This window comes from Micromys minutus (genome assembly GCF_963924665.1).
Source record: "Micromys minutus genome assembly, chromosome: 1".
Taxonomy (NCBI): Eukaryota; Metazoa; Chordata; class Mammalia; order Rodentia; family Muridae; genus Micromys; species Micromys minutus.
Window position 1 is genome coordinate 58,620,275 of NC_137969.1, and position 26,073 is coordinate 58,646,347.

Below are 26,073 nucleotides of genomic sequence, written 5' to 3' on the forward strand. Positions count from 1 at the left end.
GCACCTTTCAACTACCTGACTCTAGCTACCTGTGGTCTACTCTGAAGACAACCAGTGAAATATATTAATGTCTGTTACTTTCTTTGATATGCTGCTCATACAAGCAATGTAGTCACTGTCCTCCCCTCCCTTTCTCCTTGTGAGAAGGCACACATAATAAATGTATACTTTCTTCATGCCACCAGAAATTTCTTTATTCTTTTTGATGCCTTCATAGTCTTGCCAAAAGAACACTTACAATATGGGATACAGAAAATATTTGGACTACCTAAGGCCTGCAGCCTCTGGTATAGCTACACATGCTTCCCTTCATGTTAGGAATAAGAGTCGATCTGGAGCCTGAGTTAAGAAGGCTACACATCCTTGAAAACAGAAAGCCATTATAACTGGCAAAATTCATAGTTTAGACAAGCTCTTTTTAAATGGAGCTCTGAATCTACCTTACTCTCTTAAAAACATATTTTATACAGAAAAGCTAGAAAGTTATCCCCAGATAAAAGTCAGCTGTGATTATAACTGTCTGGGATCCATTGTTTCTACAAAAGCATGGCCCTTTACCCCATGCAGTATCTGGGGCTCCTCAAAGTGGCCTCTGTGAGCTGAGTCTACCACACCCTATAGCCCCCCCCCCCACTAGTGGCTGAGACCCAAAATACTAAGTCTGAGTCTTTGGTTCTTCGTCAAAGTGAAACCCCACCTTCAGTTGAAAACCGGGAAAGAGAGCAAATCAGAGAAATATTAAATATTTGATTAAAAAACAGTGATAGTTTAGGATTTATAGGCACACATCACCACGCCCAGCAAAGCCAGCACGTTCTCTTGAGGTATTTTAACCACACCTTTAAAACATTTTTTCTTTTCTCCTCTGTGGTTTCAATAATAATGCCTGCATTGACCCATGGTCATGGCATTACTGGACCTGTAGCCTTGCTGAAGTAGTTGTTAACTTGTTAGAGGAAGTGTGTCACAGGGGGTGGGCTATGAGGTTTCAGAAGGTCAAGCCAGACCCATCCTCACACTCTTGTCCTGCTTGCTACCTGTGGATCCTCTCCAGCACCAGGTCTGCCTGCATGCTGCTATGCTTCCCACCAAGACAAGAATGGACTAAACTGAACTATAAGCCAGACCAGTTATATGCTTTCCTTTATATGAGCTGCCATGATTGTGGTTTCTTCCTGGCAGTGAAACCCTGTGATACCCTCTATATACAATCCCAGTTCCTTTGGTAACTGTACCCTGCTCTCACTTTTCCCTTCCTGGAAATGTGACCAGTTGACAGAAAGGAACAAGGGTTCTTAAGAATCCAGCTCAAGGCACAGGCGGCAGCAGTAGAAACAGAAGCCATGCATGAACAACAGAGATGTGTCTGCAGGGGTTCCTGTGTCAGAACTTTCAAAGGCACTTCAAGTCGAAGCAGATATAATTTGACAAAAAAATACCAGGATAGAAGCAATAAGAAAGCTGCACCCCAGGCTGGACCACCATGAACTAGTACTAGCTTCACCACAAAGCTGTACTTCCAGTTTATCAACAGGCAACGAGTTATACTGAACAAGAACCCATGAAGCCCAAGGCTTTGGTACACATTTGGTAACTGGCAAGACACAGGCTCACTGTTGAGTATGTACCTTGAGGACCTTTGCCTACCAATTAAGGTTCTGTAAAAACCTATCCACAGTAAGAGACCACAGACACTAATATTGCCCCCTTGAAGTCAGTGATCCTAAAATAACATCACGAACTAAAAAGGTGGTTAATTTCCCAAGTGAGGTGGGAAATTAAAAAGAAAGAAAACAAAGTACCCCACAGTTAAACAGGAAGTCTGCCATAAAACCAGATACCAAGATTAGCAGTGCATCCGTCACTATAAATGTGGGCCTACTGGGAGAGGGACTAAAGCTGTTTCAGTGTGGCCTATACACCAAGGCTCCCCTTAAGACCAGGGAAAATGTCTTCACCTGAACAAATCGAGGAACTGCCATAGAGCCCCTGGAGAAGGCACAGGCTCTAGCCTAGGCTGCTTCGCGTACGTAATATTCTCCTTTCTTTGGTTTTCAGGCTGCAAAGTTGTCAGATGACTTGTTCTTCCAAGGTGTGTCTGGACATGATCCTACAGCCCTGCGACCAGCCTTCAGCTGCACACGGCTGCCCCTCGCTGATGAATCGTCACTTGCCTGGTGTCTCCACTGCTGTATGAAACAGCCAGTAGCAGCTGTGCAGTGTGCACTTTCCACTGGGCTAACTTTCAAAGCTGTTTATACATTCTCGGGGTGCCAGTAACAACCAGTGTTCTCAGGGCATGTCGGCACACTCACAGTCATTCTAGCAGATGGCCACCCAGACAGAGATACTCACTTATACCTTCTGAAAGCGAGAGGTCACACAAAGCAAGGTCTCCATGCTGCATCTCCTGGTAGTCTGCTTCTAACTTATGCTATGCCTAATGCTTTTCACATTTCCATTCCCTTCTTTCCTTGGGGCTGGGGGAAGTATAATGGGACTTATCTCTAAACAAAACGACAGACCAGCTCAGAAAACTCAACAGAAAGAGCAGGATGGTGAAGCTATGTAACCCTCAGTAAAACCTACTGCTTTCTCAGTCAGCATGTGAAGACCAGAGTCTGGACCACTCAAGTTAAAGATTTTAGCATCTTTTCAAAATCAAAACAGGGCAAAGCATGAATTCTCTAACTTGGTTATAAATTTTTTAAAAGCCCTTTTATAAGTAAAATTAATGACAAAAACTTAAATTCTGAATCTCAATTTTTAAAATTTGAGAAAGTCAGTAATTTTACAGTTTATTTTATACTCAATTAATTTAGGATTATTTGTTATTACTTTCCCTTTAAAAAAAAATTGGTGCTAAGGATTGAGCCCAACTGGCAAAAGTATCCCAATTCTATTGTTACTTATGTCTACACTACTTACAGAGCAAGTGTCCACTCACCTGCCCATTCAATTGGTAATGATAATGATTATTAGTGTTAGAGAGTGTGATGCTTACATCTTTATGTAACACCTGAGTTTTACATAAAATAGAAGTAATAATAATGGAGTTTCAAACCTATCAAGCATATGCCTTTGTTTCTTGGATAAATATTTAACTCTAGATAGTAAGTCTCTTAGCTCCACGAGGTTCCATGTGATCAAAACAGCACCAAATAATGTCTACCCAGAGACTGCCATGTAGTTCTTAGACTAACTCGACCAATAACTAGTAATATCTAGTTTAAGTAGAATAGGTCTTATAACTAAGTCAAATGCAAAGGGCTTCAAGTTGCTCAGATTTTAGAAAAAAAAGAACAGCATGTACTCACCAAAATATTTGTAAATGGAAAACATAAAAAGATGTCCAATGCCAACCACAAGTGAAATAAAAGATTAAAACATTAATAAGCATTGACACTATCCTAACGTTAAAGTTTGCTAACATACTAGGGGTCCAACAATTTAGAATATACTTATAAAGGACAGAACCCCATCTTTAAAAAAAAAAAAAAAAAAAAAACAACACACATGCAATCATTTCTTAGTTTTCTGTCTCTCAGTCTTTGATTTTTTAAATGAATGCAAAACAGACACTAGCACACAACTGATGGGAAATAGCTGGGGGCTGGGAGGTGGTGTAGTGGCTAATGCGCTTTCTGTGCAAGCATCCTGGGCCTCTAAACGTCCAGCGGGTCTGAAAGCCTGCCTTCAATTGCAGCACCCTGAAGGTGGAGGCAGGACCCCTGGAGTAAGCTGACTAGCCAGGTCTGCCAGATGAACCATAGCAGTGAGCGCTGGGTTTAACTTAGACCCTGCCTCAACGAACAGAGTGAAGCACAACTGAAAAAGACACCTAATGCCAACCCCAGGCCTTCATGAGCACTCATATGCACACATGTATGTGCCCAAACATGGAATAATATTTACACACTCAGGCATACTACATGTACACATACACACTCAAGAGCATGGATTAACCATGTGAATTTTACCTTTATTCTCTCTCTGGTACAAAACCCAATTTAAAACAGCTTATATTGGGGTTAGGGAAGGGAATAGGATCAAATCTGGGGCCTTGTGCTTCATTCACCAAAGCTGAACCTTTTTCTCTGCTCCTTTTTGAAGTGCTGAGGGCAGGTGTAGGAAAATGAAATGCCAAACTGACAGGACAGGAAGCTGAAAAGCAGCCCTTGTTGCACTGTGAAGCAGCCACCAGGGTCCTCTGAGAGGGGAGGCAAGAATGAGGTGGCTTACTTGGGAACCATGTTTATCCAGTCCAGTCCTACACCCTTCCACCTACACAAGCGGTAGAAGAGGCCTCACCATCAAGCCCGAATTCACAGGACATGAGAGACACGGAGGAGAGCTAAAACTAACCATCACAGGCGAGGGAGGGAAAGCTGCCACTGATAAGCAGACTGTCTCTTCAGCATGTCACCACCACAGTGCCATCTACACTGGACCTGACTGCCTGTTACTCTGAGGACAAGTATCCACCAAGGCCACCTTTGCTGGCCAGCAATCAATGTAACTGTATTCTTCACACTAGCAGATCACTTCACCAGAATCTACTGGAACAAAACCAATGTCTGACAGATCAATGCTTTGAAGCCCACTACTCCAAAAGGCCAACAAATGGAGAACAAAAATGCAGTAAGGCAGAGACTGGAGAGTGACAGTAAAAGCTCTGCACCAGGCCTTGTTTCTGAACCTCGGCACCTCTGACAGTTTGAGAGGAATCATGCTTTGCTGTGGGTAACTATAACTGTGCTAGAACTTCAGCCTCTGCCCACTAGACATACCCCTGCCCCAGACTGAAAGTCAAGACTGTCCACACCCTTGTCAGATGGGACAAAAGCACTCCCCACTGAGAATGGCTAGGCTACACCTGGCTCACATCCGTGTTGAAAGGACATTGAAGAAATAAGTCAACATCACAGTCAAAAATCCAAGCTCTTAGTGAGAACCAGCCTTGGGAAAGAGATCCTCTGTGGTCACCTCTCAGGAGGGTCTGAAGCAAATGCTTAGCATAGCTGGAAAGCCTCCTTCTGCCTTTAAACTAAGCCACTGTGTCTCTGGGCAGCAGATGGCACCAAAGTCTACAGGAAGGAATGCTATGAGGCTAGAGAATTATCTAGCCAGAATTATCCCAAATGAATGATACTCTAAGAACATGTAATCACTATGAATTATATTCCAATTTTTGGCCTATAAAAATGGCCCCTTGAAATCAGCATGCTCCAATGCCCTATTAGTCTGGTAAATCATGACTTGCTCTTGAAAACCATATTGTGTTCCCCTTTGTAAAACAGATGAAGCATACTTCAAAGTACTTTGAATAGAAATTCTCCAAGCCAACCACTGAAGCTGAGGACCTTGACCAGGACTGCCCTGGGTCCACTTCCTGTCCTGTCTACCTTCTGGTTACAACAGAGCCAGCCAACTGTATCTTTCCTACCACTCGTTCTGACACACTAGTAAGAAGAAGCCTTACCAATGCTTAGTGTAAGAAAGACTACACAGCCTCTAGAAACACACCCAGGAAATACAACTAGGTTTCTACGGTGTCCCAGAGTGATTCAAAGCATAAGAGGGAAGGAACCTCACTAACAATAAACAAACAAACAAAAGAAGTGGCAAAGCCTAGTGGAGAGCCTGGTCTATCCCTCTCTATAAGCCACTTGCCTATAGTAGAGCTAGTTCTGCCAGCTTAGGGGACATGTCTCTCATGCACTCTTAACGTCCTTGATGTTGTTAGATGAGTGTTGTATTCCACAGAGGAGGTAAAGAGGCAGGTTAAGTACAATGTGAAAGTGTATTCTGATTCAGACTATGGTTGCTCAGTCACTAGAGGATAGCAGGGGTCCTCATGAAGTTCTAGAAAGTACTGGGATCTTCTATCAAACCACAGACATAAACACCTCCCTGCTGATAGTCCCTCAATCTCTGTGTAGTTTCATCCTCACCATCCTTGCCATTCTCCATCATGTTCCTACCATCACCATCTTTCAAGGCATTTAACGTGTCTTTTATTTTCCTGGATGATGTCAATTCCTCATGGGTGACTTCCACTTGGCTGAGTCCTTACTATTCACTAAGCCTGTGTTACAGTTGACAGCTCAGAAGAGCAAACAGGCTTCTTCTTTCTTAAAAAGGCTTGTCCAGGGCTGGAGAGATGGCTCAGTGGTTAAGAGCACTGACTGATCTTCCAGAGGTCCTGATTTCAAATCCCAGCAACCACATGGTGGCTCACAACCGTCTGTAATGAGATCTGATGCCCTCTTCTGGTGTGTCTGAGGACAACTACAGTGTGCTTATATATAATAAATAAGTAAATCTTAAAGGGGGGGCTTGTCCAGACTTCTGGGACTAAGTCTCTCAATTACAAAGTCTTTTACTCTCTCAATTTATCAAAATGACAAAGTAAAGCGACGGCAAGCATAGAAATATAAAGCACCCGGTTCCTAGAGGAGACAGACTGGCCTCTGGGGCACAGCACTCAGTTGTGGTGGCTGCTGCCTCACTAACTCTTTGAAACCTCTCTGTGGATTCTCCTCATGCCACTGCCTCACCACGGACTAGCTTTTCAATGATGGACCAATAAGAGCAAAAGCTCATCTTCCTCCATCAGTTGGCCTATGCCCAATGGCAGCCAACTGAGAACACCCTCAGTGCTTATAGTTGCAGTGCCTTGACACCACCGAATAGAAGAGAACAGCCAAGACAGTCTGTTCCCACTGTTGTCATCTTTAATGTGAACAAAATCCAGTTGTGTTCTGGGGAAGTCTGAGGTCTGTTCCTGGCAGGAGCCTTCAGGGCCTCCTCTCCACTCTACCCTCCTGTGGGTGATATCTGTTACCTTGGCCAGGGCTTTGACTTCTGAATTTCCAGTATCTGACAAGTCTTTCATTTTGCTACTTGCTGTGCCTCTGAATATAAACCATTAGGGTAGCTCAGAATCACAGAAAATAGTTGAAGTAACACTCTTACCTCTGCTGAGTGGCAAGCCTGGGACAGCTGTGAAGAGAAACAAAGAAAAAGAGGAAGACTCCCAGACTACAAACAATGTAGGTACAAACTGTGATGGATCTGAACTGAGAGTGAGTAGAAGCCAGGGAGTCAGAACAGGTAAATCTATACACAGAAAGGAACAGAAAAGACTAGGAAGTGACCATTAATGGATTATGGAGGTTCTCTTAGGGTAATTAAATATTATTAGCTTCGATGGCAATGGTTTAGAGAACTTTGAGAATTATTATATACTGTATACAATTGTATACTGTAAGAGTGAATTATATAGTATGTGAGTCATCAATATAGTATACATTTAACATAACAGTATTGATACAGATCTGAGTGACTGAAATGATACTTGCTTCATACACAGAATGGAGGAAGAGTTAGAAGACACTGTGATGACTGGGAAGAACCTCATGGCAGAGCACTGAGCACAGGATGGGATTCTGACTTCTATTCTGCTCTCTGAAGTGGAAAGGCCCACCTTAAAAAGTGGGCAGTACTTCCCAATGGCAGCCCACACAAAGAGGTCCTAGAAAGGACTTTAATTTGTGCTGTTTGCCTCTGCTCCTGCTGGCAAGTTCATCTACTCCATTGCTGAAAGCCTTCACTGATGGCAGAAGCCTGCTTGCTCATGCTTCCAACACTGACTGGAGACTGTGGCTCTCCAGGATCTTTCCAGGCCCTCAGCACCACACCAGGACGGCTGAGACAGCCTGAGGCATGGACTAAGACGCTACAGGATCTTAGTTTCCAGGATTTTGTCAGACACTTGTGCTAATAGGTCTCTTCTAATAATAGTCACTCCTTTGATTCTCTTCCCCTAGGGAACACTGAATAACACAGGAACTAAAAAGTGATGAGGTATTAATAAAATAAATAGCCAAATGGCAGATGGAAATTTAACCATGCCAACAATCACATAAAATGTAATTATTTAATAAAAGCCCCATGTAGCAGGCTGACTAAAAATGCAAAACCCAACATAAATTAGCTTCAAAACCATAAGTCAGCTAAAATGGAAAGGCTTGGAAAGAGACTTGCCATGGAGGAACAGCGCCTGTGTAAGGAGCAGACAGGACAGACACTGCACATCAGCAGGGACACTGCACACTTCCGAGCAGGAGCTACGTATGGAAAAGTACAGCAAGCATCAGGAAGAACACAGAAGACATGGACGGATCGACCTAACTGAAATGTAGAGAACACTTCTCTGTCAACAGCAGAATTCTTCCTAGAGATGAACATCTTTTAGAACATACCATATATTAAGCTATATAATGGGTTCTATAAATTTTAACAGTTTGTAAGTACCTAACAGCCCTCCGATAACAGGGCAAAATCAGAAATACTCTGCAGAAATAAATCGGGTAAATTCCCGATTACAGTTTTCCTTATCTGCAGTTCTCCTTCTGTGATGAGTCATCTGAAGCCAGTCATGGTCTAAAATAACTAGAAAATGCCAGGAATGAGCCATCATAGGTTCTGGATTGTGTGTTCTTTTGACTTACGTAGTGAGCACACTGTCCCAGTCCACCTGCCCTGGGTCCTGAAGCTGTGAACTCTGTCTCTGTCCAGCACATTGCTCTTCACCCATCAGTCTCTTGGCAGTCATTTTGTTTATTAAAGCAACAGTCTGAACATGGTAGAGCAGATTGCTTTTATTTTACTTAATGCTGAGCCCCAAGTGCAAAGGTAATGATGCTGGCAATTTTATTACACCACATTGTTAAAATGTTCTCACTTCATTATTGGTTATTGTTGTTAATATCTTACCATATCTAACTTATAAATTAAATACTTTCAAAGGTATTTACTTGGACATATTGGATAAGTAGTACACGTAAGATTTGTGGCTCTCCTAAAGGTTTCAGGCACCTACAGAGATCTCAGGAAGGATACCCCTCATCCTTAAGAGGAAACTATTGTATCTACAAATTAAAAAAAAAAGTTCTAGCTAACAGATTTAAAAAAAAATAAGTCAAAAGAAATCAGAGAACATTTTGAACTAAATGAAATTAAAAACACACATCGAAACCTGTGGATGCACAGATGAATATGTAAATTTATATTACAAAAGAAAATAGACTTAAAGTAAGTAATCTATAATGCAATTTTAAGAAGCTAGATAACAAAGACATAATTAAAAACAATAAAACATGAAAAACTAATGAAGTTACTGGAACTCAAGTTTTGAAACTAATTGCTACGCTAGAAGAAAAAACTAAAAGAAAGAATAAGTAGAATAACCAAGAGAAAAAAAGAACAAAATAAAAATACCATAAACATGGTATGAAATGAGAAATTACCCAAGTCATAGAATGAAAGAGAAGGTCTCTCCACACATAAAAGTCAAAGTCAATGATTTCAGAAACAAGTTACTTCTGGATGTCATTTGGCCAAGAAATGATGTGGCAGAGTTATGAGTGGCTTTCAAGTAGAGCTATTTCCACAGACGAGCAAGCAAAGGTCCAAGTATTTCCCCCCTCTGGTCACAGCAGTGCTGCCACACTGCCTGTGACAGAAACAAGCCAGCCAGACAGACAGACATGAAGAGCCTGCTGACACACAGAGCTCAACCACTTGACCAAATAACGTAGGAGCTATCCTAGCTCTGGATTTCCTTCTATGTGAAGGAATGACGTTTCCTGTTGCTTAAAGCAGTTCCATGACTCACAGATGAAGGCATACTAAGATGCACGGGGACTTGGTCTGCTCTGGTCACTGCTATATTCTCAGCACCTAAAAGGGCCTGAAATATGACAGGCACAAACAAACGCTCCCTGAGCTGAGGGATAAACAATCCCAAGCAAGCAACATTCTCTATCGCCCGGTGCTATGGACCCACTGAGTTTCCCAGAGCCATGTTAGACACCTAACCCCCATCTTAAAATGAGGAGTTGACAACCAATGAGAAGTGATGTCACAAAGGCAGAGCGAGCAAATGAATGCTGCTCTCGGGATGGGACTGTTATAACAGGAGTGGGCCTGCTGTGAGCCAGGTGAGTTTGGGTTTATTTTACTCTTACACACACACACACACACACACACACACACACACACACTTTTCCTCCCTTTTTTCTTGTCCCTCATCCATCTTCTCTCAAGCTATGATGTAGCAAGAAGGGCACTGTCAGATGCTAAGCCCTTGGATTTGATGTGGCCCTCCAGGACCACAGCCAATGACACATTCATCATGAACTACAAAGTCTAAAGTCTTTTCTTGTAGTTTAGGCTACAATGCCCAACTATTTGTCAAATCACGAAGATCCTTAAATCCTTGAAATGCATCTAGTTAGTGACTACTAATTAAACATAAAAATGTTTGTGACAGATTTTTTTAAATGTCAGCCTGATATGGAAACACGCACTATCATTCCAAAAGGAAAATGTTACTGTCAAAATCCATGCAGTGCATCAGCAAGATGGCCCCCGGGGGTGAAGCCTAACAACCTGAGTTCAATTCCTGAAACCCACTAAAGGTGGGAGGAGAGAGCTGACTCCTCTGACCTCACACCTACCCCACCCACACACACAAATAAAAACAAAGCATGCTTTTATAAAGACTCACAGGCTCTTGAGGCTCTGTTTCTTCCCATGCTCCCCAACTATCATCTTCCCAGTTTGATGTTTTACCTAGAGAGAGAGAAAACATGAAATTAAATTTAAAAGGCTCAACATATTTTAAAAACTTTTTTCCTCTCAATATAGCAATAACAATTTTTTTCTGTTGCTTTTGTTGTTTTGCTGTTCTGACACTTGTTATGTAGACCAGTCTGGCCTTGAACTCACAGATCTCCTGCCTCTCCTCCTAAGCAGTGGATTCACAGATGTTTGCCACCACCTCTAGCAGAAGTCACGTCTGTCTAATGCCAATGGCAAGGAAGAATGTGACTGCATAAACTGTTACCTCAGGATCTGGTCACATACAGTATGAACCAGGAAGCATAGAACCTACTTGATTTACAAATCTAAATTTAGCAAAACTGTGCAAATTACTTAAATCTTAAAATACTGGACATTGAGTAGATCCACGTTTAATCAAATGTGAAGGTGAGTTAAAAATTAACCCAGATATGGTGATACAGGCCTATAATTCTTGGGCAGTAGAGGCAGAAGGATCAGAAGCTCAGAAATTCAAGGCCAGCCTTGACTACATAGCCAAGTTTGAGGACATCCAAGGCTACCCCAGGCCCTGTCTCAAAAACAAAAATAAAAAAAACTATACACACACAAAATTTAAGAAATACTTATTACTTAAATAAATACACAACAACAAACACATAAAATTTCATACAGATAGTTTCAAAGTGAATTGTTCTTTCTTTTCTTTTTCTTTCTTTCTTTCTTTCTTTCTTTCTTTCTTTTTTTTTTTTTTTTTGTTGTTGTTGTTGTTGAAACAGGTTTTTCCTGCGTAACCCTGACTATCCTGAAACTTATTCTGCAGACCAGGCTGGCCTCAGACTCAGGGACCAACCTCTGTCTACCTCCCAGAGTGCTGGAAAGCTGAACTGTTGTGTCTTGATAGGTCAAGGTATCTGTGGAGACAACCTGAATTCTAAAACAAGACAAGCCTCCCATTCACCCTCTTTTGATACTCTTATTTCTTACACTTGGGATAATCTCCTTAGGTTAAAACATAGTCACTAGAATGTGCAACAAAAATTAAAACCCTCAGGAAAGTTTGGAAACCACCATCCTTTGAATGGCTCATATTGATTTTTATATAATTTGCTCAGAATTTACTCATAGCAATAAAATTATCATTCTCAAGCAATCAGAAACAAGAATGAGATACTCTATCATTCCAAATTAAGTTAAAAACCAACGAAGTTCCAGAAAATCAGTCCTGAGACTCACACTGCAGATGTTTTACTTGAATTATATAAATTTTTTATTTATAAAATGCATTACAAAGTACCTAATGCTTGTTCAAAACCCAGATGCAGCACTTCCTACATCCAAGGAAGCAAATGACCTCATCTGTAAGCTTTAGTTTTGAATAGAGCCTCTGAAAACTACAGGCTGCAGAAGGGCTTAACAGCAGACTAAAGGATGCTGTATCTGCCGCCTAAGTTCTCAGTGCTAGCCTTCATGATTTAGCCATCAAATATAGCAACCATGAAGTAGAAACAGAATATGTTTAAGCAATCAGCTTTCAAACCCTGAGAGAAAGTCAGCATGAAAGATGAACAGGATCTTGAAGATTTAGAGAAAGAAGTAATGAGAACATTCACTTACATACTTGGCTTTAAAGATTGCCAAAACAAAGGAGGCAGGGATGATTTCCAAGTGTTACAATCTGGTACTTGGAATCACACTGCTCAATTAGTTTGAACTAACAACAGTCTAATCTTCAGCACTTAAATGCCAAATAATTGCTTCCTAAAATCCAAATTTCACTGCTAGGCATATATTAAGTCCTAAAATAACACCACCCTTTGATTAAAATCACATGGCCTACAGATTTCCAGATACAAGTCAATTAAGTCAATTAACAATCGCTCTGTTAAATACCATGTACCCGACCTTGTAGTAGGAGCTAAGAAAAGTACAAACGCATTCCTTGGTCTTTAAGAATCTACCTTATGTAGGAGATGAATACTTAACTATAGTGCACAGTAAATGCTGAGACTGCTCCATACCCTGGAAAGGAGAGACATGTCGTAGGTATACTCACATGCACATGCGCACATGGGAGCACACACACTCTGTGAATAATCACCATCATCATTTCTATTTTTATTCATTTTCATGTGTGAGTATACATGTGTGCACATGTGTGTGAGTGCCCATCGGAGCCAGAAGAAGAAATCAGATCCTCTGGATGAACAAAGACAAGGCTTGTGGAAAAGGTCAACTGATAACAGTCTTTCTGTTTCTGTCTCTGAGACAGGGTCTCCTATATCCCAGGCTAGTTGAGATTTGCTACAGGTCCAAGGCTGACTCTTAAATTTCTGATCCTCCTGCCTCCTCCACCTCATGAATGTTAGAATTACAGGCATGCACCACCACACCAGGGTTTTGTAGTTGTGTGAATCACATCCAAGTCTCCATGCACTCCACCAACAGAGCAAGTGCCCTGGCCTGTATTTATTTGTTTGGGGTTTTTGTTGTTGATTTTTTAAAATTATTTTTTAAGTAGAAATATCCCCTTGATACTAAGACCTTAAGAGAGGTTTTAAAAACTTGAACCATTTTCCAGGAGTGGTGATACAAACCTTTAAATACCAGTACTCAAGAGGCAAGCCAAGGAGATCTGAGTTTGAGGCCAGCCTGATCTATGTAGATACTGAGTTGATCCTATAAAATCTTATACAATGAAACAATGTCTTCAAACTCTTTTGGACAACTAAATTTTGTTCTTTGGCAAAACTTCATTTTCAATTCTTCATTCATCTTATTGCATCACCAGAACAAACAATCTCACTTTGGATTGATTGTGACAACTTAGTCAACCTCATTTAGAACCCAGGCAATGGTGGCACAAACCTTTAATTCCAGCACTTGGGAGACTGGGGCAGGTAGACTTCTGAGTTTGTGGCCAGCCTGATCTACAGAGTGAGTTCCATTTATTCACTCTCATTTATTCAGAAAGTAGCATCTTTTCCATGCTAGATACCAGATCGGAAAGAAAGTTTCCAAAGAGCTCAGTTAAAGAACAAAATCTCTGTTGAATGTACAGTACTATAAAAGGAATTTTATATTTCCTTTATATTGTTATAAAAAGAACCTGACTCAATTCACAAATGACTCACACAGTCAAGCGGAAGACAGCAGTTGTTTAGATTTCCTGCCCCTACAGAGATCCAATATCTCTTCATGTTACGATTTAAACTATGCTGAAGAGAACAGCCCTGAGAGATATATTAAAAAATTTGTGTCAATGAAGGCTTACCCACTTTTCAATGCCTGGTTAGAAAGTTGCTTTCAACCGAAGGAAAAGAAAAATAACCCAGAGAGCTCCTGCGGTCATGGGAATATTTCTCGAAGTCTGATGACTATGAACAGACAGCTGGGTCAGTAACATGTTCACTAGCAAGTACGGGGGCCTGAGCAATCCCCAAGATCCATGTTATTTGTAGTGTTTCTTTACTGATTAATCATTAACCAAGGTTATAGGTAAGCAAACCATGTTTAATATTAAATTATTAACTATTTAATTTTATGTTAACATGGAACATTTCTGTAAAACCTGAGGTCTAGAAAATTCATGTAATCATGAGGAAATAAGATTAATTTGTTTAATGTGCTATCTATTATCTTTTCTAAAGAAAAGCTAGAAATATTATACAGTGACTGTCTCTTAGGTGAGCAACTAGGTCTGTATCTTCTGTAGTCTTAAAATCACTTAAAAGTCCTTAGCCCTGGTCTAAAGTAAAATGTAGGTATGTGGGGGAATGAGGACCTTAAGGGGTAACTTCTGAGGTGATCCAAACACTACCAACCACCACAGTGGTAGCTTCCCAGTTTGCACCATGAGCTGTGTGGCACACATCAACATGGAAGGCTACAGGACACATTATAGGGTGATTACAATTGTTTTTCCCCTTAAATAAACACGAGCCACTCAATACCCAGAAGTAACTCTGTAAGTGACACTATCACCAATGCATGTCTCTCTCCTTTTATAGAAGAACAACCTAACAAAACTGGTCAGAAAATAAATCAGCAAGCATATTCTTTGCCTTCAGAACCCTAGAATCACAGACCTCCTGTCAGTTTCCCTATGTGTGTGTGGGGGAAACATCAAAAGAATGAGAAGGAAACTAAAGAGTCAGGATGACTGGTGGCTTGGAGCCCACTCCTTTCTCCAGGACTGTTTGAGCTTGCACGAGTCCAGGGCTCCGGTCCTTGACTCATTCCCCTCCCACCTACACACACCTACCCAATTCCACATGTATGCCTGATGGCCCAGGGATCACAGAGTTAGGAACACTAAGGTCAACATAGATCAAATGGCCTGACACTATTTTCTCCTCCCTGCCATCAGTCATTGCCCATTCACTGTCATGCAGGGTCAACAGCAGCCACATGTGTAATTTTAAATTATCTAGTAATTGCACTTAAAGGTAAGGACTAAATTTAATACTATATCTTAATATAATATAGGCAGATGTTATAATTCTAATACATAAATGAAATAGTAAGACTTCCCATACCAAGTTTTACAACACAGTGCATCCTGCACTTTGAGCAAGTCTTATCTGTACTAGCCACAGTCCAAATGCTCACTAGTACATGTTGCCGGTGATTACGATGCTAAGACAAATCTAGAGCTAGAAATGATGCCGTATTAGGCTGCCTGGAGCAGATACTAACTTTTACCTGGAGAGTTGTAGGAGCTTGTGCAGTTTAATTAACCCCTTGCTGCCCCACCTTCCTCTTTAGCAGGGTGAAGCTAACAGCTACATATGCCTCATTGCTGCAGTCACCAAGCTGCAAACACTGCACTTTCACCCACATTTGATCTTTGCCTAGCCTGTCATGTTAACTACATGCCTTCCTATATAGCTATCTTTCCAGGTGATCATGGAAGAGGTAGTCATACATAAAGACCACATGTGCTTTCTGTTTACTTTGGTTTTTAAATGGGTCAGTACTAAAGACAATATATTTTATATATTAAAATAACTTACCATTAATTCTGTTTAGTCCTTATATCCCTAGTACCCTCTCTTAGTTTTCAAACATATTTTACTATCTCCCTCAAAAGGGGCCCCTGTATCTCTCTTGATTTCTTCCTTGCTTCCTTGCCTTTATAAGTATCATTCCACCTTAAATACGGAAATCTACAAATCCCAGTCTAGGATCCACATGAGAGGAGGGCATGTGGTACTTGTCTTTCTGGGCCTTTGTTATTTCACTCCATGTATTTTCCAGTTTCATCCACTTTTCTGAAAATTTCTTAATTTCATTTTTCCTTTGCACTAAATGCTAATTTCCTTATACACATGAGCCATCACTCCATCCATCATGAGCTGGCAGGTGTCCTGTGGACAGCTTGAGCAGCAGTGGGATGGGTGTGCACAATGTCCTGGGACACAGCCCTTTCAATAAAACCCAGAAGTGGTACAGTCGGGCCATGTGATAGCTCTAGTGTCAGCTTTCTGAGAAGCCTTCACACTAATTCCAGACACCATGCCAGTTTATGTCCACTGCCACCAACAGTGAATGTGGGTCCCTCTTTCTCCACACTCTCACAAGCAGGTGTTGTCTTAATGACAGCCATTCTGATTATAGTGAGGTGAAATCTCATAGTAAGCTGAATTTTAATTTCCCTGAAGGCTAATGATAATGAACACTTTAAAAAACTGTTTCTTGGCCACTTATATTGCTTTGCAAGAACTCTGTTCAGATCAATTCTGCCTGTTTTCATGTCATTAGTTTTCTGAGATCTCTATTATTCTAGATATTAATCTTTTGTGAGATGTGTAGCTAAGAAAAGGGTTTTGGTTTTTTTTTTTTTTTTTTTTTTTGGTTTCCCCTGCTCTGTAGGCTGCCTGTTTATTGGCAGTTTCGGTTACTTTTGTTGAATAGAAAATTTTAATTTCATGGGGTCCCGTTTGCCAAATATTAGCCTTGTTTCCTGAGCAACCGGAGTCCTTTTAAGAAAGTCCTTGCTCTGCACATGTTACAGAGTACATTTTCCCCTAAACATTTCAGAGTTTTGGGTCTTAGGTGAGGTTGTTGATCCATTCGGAGTTGATTTTTGTCTGTGATGGTAATTAAGGATCTAGTTTTGTTCTTCTACATGTAGGCACTAAGTTTTCCCAATATCATATGATGAAAATATGGTTTCTTCTCCAGTGTATGTTTTTGGCATCTTTGTCAAAAACCAGGTAACTGAAAGGTGTGCAGACCTCCCATTGCATCAATCTGTTTATCTCTGTCTCAACACAATGCTGCATTCGTTACTGTGACCCAGTGGAAGCTTTGAATCCAGTGGTGACTCCTCAGCTCCTCCATCGTCATCTCTTATTCAGGGATGCTTCAGCTAACCAGGGTGCTTTGTGCTTTCATGTGAATTATGATTTTTGGTTTTTCATTTCCCCAAGGAATGGTGCTGGAATTGTGATCAGGGTTACAATGAATCTACAGGTTCTTTCACAATCCATGAGCATGAGAGGGTTTTCTACCTACCAGTGTCTTCCTTAGCTTCTCTCTTTAGTATTTTCAAGTTCCCCATAGAGGTCGTTCACTTCAATGGTTACATTTATTCTAAGGTTAATATTCTTGTTTGCTTTTGAGACTATGGTGAAAATGGCTGTTTCCCTAACTTTTCTCAGCATGTCTGTACAAAGGAAAGTTAATTTTTAAATAGTTTGTAATGCTGTATCTTGCTCCCTTTGCTCGGTATTTATCAGCTCTAAGAATTTTCTGGTAGAGTCTTAGAAGATTCTTATGTGCAGAGGCACATGCACGGCACAGAAGAGGGAACCCCGCCGGCCAAGGCTGAGCGAACACTTGCCAGTGTGAAATGTGACAAGGGCATAAAATGAATGAAACTAATCTCCGAGTAGTCTAGAGGCTCCAGTTCTGCATCTTCTTTTTTTAACCTTTTCTAATACTTAACCACTTTCCTTGTGGAAATCATTTTTTATATTTAAGATCCTCTGAATACTAACCGAATCTTGTATCCTAATTATGGAGTGTTGTTTCAAGTGCAATCGAGAAAACCTGATGGTTTTAACAGTATCACTTGAGCACCTGTAACACTTTGGATGCACAGGAAAGGAAATAGAGATGCCTGTTTATCATGTGTTTTGCTTCACAGTTAGCATTTCTGAAATAAGGACAACAGCTGCCTTAGGTACACACTGCACTGTATAATTGCTAAAAGTAAATAGGAAATGCTCTGCCCTCCACATCCTCCAAAGACAGGATGGGAGGCGATAGATGTGTTAAGATGATTGTAATAATCATTTTACACGTAAGTCATATATCACATTTTACACAGGCATCTATAATATAGATCATCTCTGCCTATTACACTCAGTGAATCTAGCATGAAAGAAGAATGTCTAGTCATAGGAAATGCCAACCCTCTCCAAATGAATATAAGCTTATCAAAATCCCAATATGGCTCTGGCTTTTAAAATGTATTCAATTCTAAAGCTCAATTGGGAGAAAAACATGTAGGACTATTCCTGTCACATTCTTGAGAGATGAGTAACTTGGCAGAGACAATCTATGGCATTAAAATGGACAACAATCAATAAGTACATCAATGAAAGAGAAAACAGTTCAAAATAAAAGCAAGCAGCAACTGTGGCTGCCTACACAAGACCTGCGTAAGATCCAGCCAGTCAGCATTCCAGCACAGGTGAGAAAGAGAGTGCGACAGGCAGTCGGTGGCTGCAGAGAGGAAGAGCCACTTTCCTTCAGAGTGCAGCTCCTATAGTTTCCCATGATCCAGTGGGCAGCCCTAGCCCCATGTGCATATGGGCAGCTCTAACTGGGTTTAGTGGGTTATAAGGAAAAAAAAAATAGGACATGAAGTTGGAACAGAGACATGGGGAGATCTGGGAGAAGTTCAAAGGTTGGAAGGTGGGTGTAATTAGAATATATTGGATAAAAGTATGATGTCTTAAAGAATAGAAAAATAAAATAAAATAAATCTTAAATTCTTTCCCATTAATAAAGCTAAAGACAAATGACAAACTAATATTAATATGTTCAAAGTAAAAGCATAGAGCTTTTGTGAAACAGCCCTACACAACAGCCATATATACAAATCAATAAAAAATAAATCAGACGTGTAAGAGTTCAAACTATGAAGCTACTAGAAAACATAGAAGAAACACTTCAGAACATGATTGTAGGTAAAGATACTAGGGGTGGGATCAAAAAATAACAACAAAACCAAAAAACCAATCCAAGGGGTAACAGCAAGGAACTGACAGAACCAAGGATCATACAGAACTCAAGCCACACAATAACAAAATAACAACTATGATTCAATTAAAAATGAGCAATCAGCACAGACAATGGGTAAAGAGCACAGACAATGGGTAAAGAGTACAGAAAATGGGTAAATGGTATAGACAATGGGTAAAGAGCACAGACAATGGGTAAAGAGCACAGACAACGAGTAGATGGTGTAGATAATGGGTAAATGGTATAGATAATGGGTAAAGAGCACAGACAATGGGTAAATGGTATAGATAATGGGTAAAAAGCACAGACAATGGGTAGATGGTATATACAATGGGTAAAGAGCACAGACAATGGGTAGATGGTATAGATAATGGGTAAAGAGCATGGACAATTGTAAATGGTATAGACAAAATACCCAGGAACTATATGGAAAACTGCTCAACAGCAGTAACTGCCAAATCAAAACCATATTAAGAGGAGTTTTTCTGAAAGAGCAGTAGTAAGAATGGAACACTGGCAATGTGGAGAAACACTTGTGATGCAGATACACATTACACTGCTACAAGTTAGTACAGCTACCAGAGAACACAGCATAGAATTCTTTACAACTCTAGAAACAGAACTGATATAAGTTTGTATTCCTGTGACTGGATGCAAAACAAAGGAAATCAGCAGGTGGAAGAGATACACTCCTGTGATGACTGTCCTTCTGGTCAAACAGCCAAGATACAGAATTAAGCCTGGAGATTTATTGGTTCAGTGAAGAAAATGTAGTATACACGTGCAAAAGGGAATATTATTTGGCCATTAAAAATGAGCTCTCATTTTCAGCAATACAGATGAAACAGAAAGGACATAGTGTTAAATGAGCCAAGTCAGATACAGAAATACAAACGCCATGTATTTGCATTCCCATGTGGAAGGTGGAAAGTGTAAGTGGCCATGGTGATTCCTGTCTATAATCTCAGCACATGGGAGGCTGAGGCAGATTTTGTTGAGTTTAAAGGCAGTGTGGGCAACATAGCGAGCTCTAGGCCAGCCTGAGCCAAATAGCCAGTCCCTGTCTCTGAAACAAAGAACTGACAACAACATTTATTTCATGAAAACAGAGAGGCAAGAAGAGTGGTTGGCAGAGGCTGGTAAAGGTGTGAGAACAGTGACAGGGGCTGAGGGAGAGGCTGGCACAGATGTGACAGTGGCGGTGGGAAATAGAGATGTGAATGGACAGAGAAGTGACTGCAGTTCTATAGCACAGTACCGAAACGACAGGTGACGTCACTAGCTGTATATTTCAAAAGTTGATGCAGAGAGGATTTTAACTGCTCCCAACAGGAAGAAACTGTGACTGCCTTGAGGTGACAGGCATGCAGATCATCCCAATCTGATCATGACACACTCGAACTGAAATACTATGCTGTAATGGATTCACATGTGTCATTATGTACCAGTAAAACATTAAGATATATCTTAAATTTTAATGATCTGTGTTGAAAGACACTTCTGATTTCCTTTTTGCTAAAAAAATACAAGGATAGCAGGCACCTAGGAGTTTTAATATTGTCTCTCTGACTGACAATACCACACCATTTTGGTTACTGTAGCTCTATAGTATGTTTTGAAATCCTGAACTACTGAGTCTTTTTGCTCTGTTTCAAAACTTTGTTTTGGCCATGTGGAGTCAGTCTGTTTCTTATGTCTATGTCTGTCACTCTCCCTCTGGTTCTGTTCTGTCACCTGGGCAATTACCACATTCTCCCAGGCTGCCCTCCAACTCACAAGTCTGGTGAGTCAAGCCTTGGGGATCAGCAGTTGAAGCCTGTTTGGCCTACACAATGAGTTCAAGCTCCACCTGGACAATTTAACAAGACACTATCCTGTTGTTCTTAATGCAATGCAGTGTGATCAGTGGCAGAGCGCAATACAACTCAGCAAGCTTGCCTACCTCCCACCCTCGCGCTGTGCTAATTCCCAGGAGGTGCTCAATATAGTATCAACTAAATGAAGAGGCTAAAGAACACTCAAGTGCCCATTTCCTTTTGATAAGAACTTCTCGGTAAGTTCTTCCTCTTTTAAAGACATCTGGTAACTTGAAATTTCTACTAATGGCTTGCTTCTCTCTGCAGCAGAATCTCATAAAGTAATATTTACTGTGTATAAAAAGCCAATATTCAGTATACTTAATTTATATCCCATGATGCAAGTAAACCCACCAAAGGTTACAGTAAAAAGTTGACTTGCCATTAGTCCTGGTGGCTCCGGCACTTACCAGATGCTTCCTTCTCTTTTCTAGAAGCGTGCCAACAGGAAACAACTATTACCTAAACTAAGAAACTACTCTTTTCCCAACTCAAGCATAAGCTTCAGAAACTAGAAAACAGCCTCACTGAAAACTGTGCTACTGTGTAATCGGGCTCACACGTACCCATGAGGACTACACAGTAGTAAAACCAGATCTCATGTCTGAAATAGGTATCTGCTTTCTAACTACTGTTAAAGGTTACTGTTCATTGAAAACACTGGTGTCTTAGTTATGGTTTTTATTGCTCCAATGAGAAACACTATGAGCAAAAGCAAGCTGGGGAGGTAAGGGTTTATTTGGCTTACCCTTCCACATCATAGTCTATCTTTGATGGAAGCCAGAATAAGAACTGGAACATGGCAGGAACCTCGATGCAGAGGCCATGAAAGGTTGCTGCTTACTGGCTTGCTATGGCTTGCTCAGTCTGCTTTCTTATAGAACCCAAGACCACCATCCCAGAGACAGCACTACCCAAAATGGGCTGGGCCTCCCACATCGATCACTAATTCAGAAAATGCCTTACTGCTGGATCTTGTGGATTGAGGCCCCTTCCTTTCTGATGGACTCTAGCTTGTATCAAATTGACATAAAACCAGCCAGTACACTTGAGAAACAGGAGAGTTCAAAATCTTTCATTATTTACTTATATTTTTATTTTATATATGAGTATATTTTGCCTACTTGTGTGCCTAGTGACCCCAATGGCCAGAAGAGGGTTTGGATCCCCTGGAACTGGAGTTACAGGTGGTTGGATGCTGGAAATCACACCTGGGTCATCTGGAAGAGTAAGTGCTCCTAACCTTTTTCCATCTCTCCACGCCAGAGTTCAAGATATTTTAAAGCTACAAACTATAGTCTTATAATTAATGATGCAAAATAACAAAAAGCCATTTGCATTGTAGTCTGTAGGTTTTGGGTGTCCAGGTAGCCATTGTCTTCTATAGCTGGTATACACAATAAAAGTACTATTAAAGTATTGTTAAGTGTTAAGCCTTCACAATTCACAAGTAACTAGATCTTTTGTTTTACATATCCTCTTGAGATGAATTGTGTTAACAAAATAATACTGTATCTGAGAGAAAATTCCCAGTAAAATAACCATTTAAAACATCAAAGAGAAAAGAAGCAACCAGCCATCAGCAATCTATCAGACCCTACTTAGCGGCTCTGCTACCTTCACTTGCTTTCAGTTGGTACTAAGAATTGAACCCAGGACTTCGCCACATATACGCTCTGCCACTGGAGCACACTGTAGCTCCTAGCCTCACTCTTACTTTATACAATTTTCACTATAACAAAAGTTTAAGTCGAAGTTTTTGTGATTCGAAAATTTGTAAAGACTCTCCGTGGCCAGAGTCATTTCAAAAAAGCCAAATACACTATTAGTAAAAGTTTTCAACTCTTTTCTGTAAACTAAGGCTGCATTTAACACAAGTTAAATATAATTTTTGAATGGGGGTTGCTGGTTGTTTATTTTCCAAATGAGTGAATTTCAGCCATAACAATGCCCATTCGTATGAGCCAAAGACTCCAATTTAAAAGTGCACAGCCTATAGACAGAGTTCATTTAGATGCTAGGTGATTGCATTCCCGCCTGGCTAGACTAAGACTGGCCCCACTCTTCACTGTGTGTCCTCAGATGAGTCCTGTATGCTCTCGGTCATAGACAAGTTCACTTTATGTCCTTGGTCTATATAGTTCTGATTTTTATCATTGAGCCCTGTACCAAAAAAGTCATTACAGACATAATCCACATTTAGCTTTTAAGTTAAATTAAAGCTGCGTTTTCTCAGTTGCATGGCCATATTTTAAAGCTTCAAAAGTCATATTAAGTTCCGGGGCACCACACGGACAGTGTGGAAAAGGTGACAAAAACACGATGCTAAGTTTGAAAATAAGAAGCTGGAACAGGGGGTTTAGTGAGTGATCAGAAAAGGCTGCTTCGAGGAGCGGACATTAAGTGACACTCAAAGACATGACTAGCACACAGAAATCTGCAAAGAACCTCACAGGCACAGTCAACAGCAAGAGCAAAGGCCTCGGGCACAAATAAGCATGGTGGGATCTGCACAACAGCCTTCAAGAGGCTGGACAAGAGAACAGGTTTGAGGACAGGATAGCCTGGGTTCATAGCAAATCCCAGGCTACCCTGTGCTTGTGTGTGACTCTGTCTCAAAACTAATGGACAGGGAAGCAGCAAAGGAAGGGTTTTAGAACCCACACTGGAATTTTAGATTTTAAAAACTGTGTGTGTGTGTGTGTGTGTGTGTGTGTGTGTGTGTGTGTACTCACCGACACATGTCTGGGTCATGGCATACGTGCAGGGATGAGGGGAGCTTGCAGGAGTCAGTGCCCTCCTTCCATTATGAGGGGGTTTTTGGATCAATCCAAGATACTCAGGCTTAGAAGGAAGCACTTTCACCTGCTGAGCCGTCTCACAGGCCCAGAATTGTTGATTTTTAAATTGAAGCACAATTTTAAAAAACACTATGGATTATAAGAAGGCGAATGTGAGAATACCCTCCCCCCCCCACACACACACTGAAGCTTACCAGAACACTTGTTGAAAGCTAATTAGAAGCTAAGAGTGGCCCAGAAGTAGGCCCAGGCTGAGAAATGGGGGCCTAGCCTGGGACGGTGGCAACAGGTACCTAAGTGTGCTCCTCTTCTCTACATCCCATCTCTAACCCCACGTCTGTTACCCTTCACAACCTTGTTCACTAACTGCCTTCCAACTCCTCCAGCCCTACACCCACACCTCTGGCCACTAAAACGGTGCTAGGGTCCCAGTCACTGTCATCTTCCCCAAAGCCCTGGGCGCTCTTTTAGTCCTATCTGACCTCTATGTTTTTCAAACTGCTGACCACCCCTTAGCAGGATCAGAACCTCTCCAGAGCCACATCAGCTTCTGAAACATTTCCTGCTGTTTCCCCTCTCTGCCATTTTCTTCCATCTTCCCAAGAATCTTTACAAAGACTCCCCAACTTCAATCTCTAAGATTATGTCCTCTGTAGCAAGTTCACAACACAATATGTTTAGCCTTGAAACCACATTTCATAATTAATTAATTAATTAATTAATTAATACCCTTACTCCAGATGCCATACCATGTGTTGGATGTCTCTCTACTGTGCAAGCTTCACCTGCTTACTTGGACAAACAGCAAGCATTTCAGTTCTCTCTCAACACACATGCCTACTAAGCCATTCAGCATGTTAGGACACCCTCAATCACGTGCGATATTACCAGTGAGTCATAGGTCCTACAGGACAGAAACTACCAAATTTAAGCAGCATGCAGCAGACTGGTACAGACTCTTCACTTCTGATTTGATATTTTCAAACATCATTTTTCAGACAGACCCAAGCTGACCTTGAGTGTGAGGCCAAATCTTCCTAGTGCCCAGTGATAGCTTCTAAGTTGTGGAAAGGGAGAGGATTATTATTATTATTATTATTATTATTATTACTGGGTTTTATATCACCACTTTGCTATAGCACAGAGTAGCAAAGCTAAGCTACAGAACAAATGGTTTTCATATTAAAAATAAAGCAGCGCAAGATACCCTCTTTCAGAAGGAGAAACAAAGGAGCATATAATAAATCCTCAGGTAATAGGCAGCATCTAATAACCCAGACTTGGGATTTATACTCCTGAAGAAGGGCTTGTTAACATTGTTTGATGATAATAACAGGTGCTGTTTCTCACCACAATAAACGCCAATTAACTTTTCTTGACCATGTGGCTGTAATTTTAGAACTTACCCTGGATTCTCCTCACTTCCTAAAGAGGTTACTTTTCTTCTTTGGGAGTTTAACCACTACCTTAAAAGCCCTTCACTTGCCAATCGGCCATTTATTTCGTATATCTGAATGACAGAAAAGAGATGGAAGAGGGTGGGGATGCTAAGCAGAGCAAAGGCCACAGTCCCAGGGATGAAGTGGGATGGGAGTTGGGGCCAAGCACAGAGTGGAGGACTGACATTAGGCAGGGACTGGGGCGGGGGGTGCGATCCCGGAGCAGGTGGTGTACAGAGGGAGAAGACGTGAAGCTGGAACTGGAAAGGAGGGGGTGGGGAGCGGTGACAGACAGGCGACCGGACTCAAGACGCGGAAAGCTGAGGCTGACAGGGACGGGCCGCCGAGGGGAGGCTTTCAGCTGCGTCCGGGTGGCGGTGACACTTACTCGGGTCCCTCCTCAGGGCGCCGGGGGTCTCCTCCCGCAGCTGTGGGAATAGGAAGTCGCGCGCGGACTGCAGGTCCTGGAAGGAGCAGAACTGGACGATGGAGCAGGCCATGGCTGCAGGGACCCCGCCTCGCGGGGCTCGTGGTCCCTAGCCACGCCCGGCCCACTCTACCCTAGGGCTGAAAGCACGGAGCCCCAAAAGCTTCAGCCACTCGGGGGGCGGAGACGCCAGACCGGAAGCTGTCAGCACTCCCCGAGAGATGGGGCGCTGCGCATGCGCAGGCATCCGGTGCGCAGTCCGAGCGCGAGCCGAGGGAGGGCGCAGCCTAGGACACGTGACTCGCGGTCCAGTGCTTGAGAGTTAGACGTGGCGCCTGGCAGCACTCTTAGGTCTCCCCGCTTTGCGCGAGCTTGTCCAGTCATTCTGGCCTTCCTCCAGAGGTGATCTAATTGGACTTCGCGGGGGCTATTGAGTCACCCAAACAATCTTGTTGGTGTGCTTCTACGGACACGACCTAGATAGTTCACAGAGAAGGCAGTTTAAGCTGAGTGTGGGCAGGTGCCTGTGAAAATATAGAGAATTTCGTATTTTTAAAAATATGGAAGGCTATCCTCAGCATGCATTATACACCTCTACCCTACCCCGACTCCAGATCCCCAAAAAGTCTGCAGCGCCCATGCCTGTAATCGTCATTCCTACCCCA

At 41.7% G+C, this 26,073-nt stretch overlaps 1 protein-coding gene across 2 annotated transcripts in view; it reads right to left on the reverse strand.

Moving 5' to 3' along the window:
- Positions 1-25,557, reverse strand: part of RAB3GAP2 (RAB3 GTPase activating non-catalytic protein subunit 2) — a 75,871-nt gene extending 50,314 nt beyond the window's left edge. For both annotated transcript variants that reach the window (XM_080939235.1, XM_080939234.1), the window contains exons 1-2: positions 25,370-25,557; positions 10,577-10,641 (exon numbers count right to left, since the gene is read on the reverse strand). In XM_080939235.1, the coding sequence (XP_080795361.1) occupies positions 10,577-10,641; positions 25,370-25,481 (177 nt within the window). In that variant the 5' untranslated portion in view covers positions 25,482-25,557. The remainder of the gene's footprint in view (positions 1-10,576; positions 10,642-25,369) is intronic.
- Between the last annotated feature and the right edge of the window lie 516 nt (positions 25,558-26,073).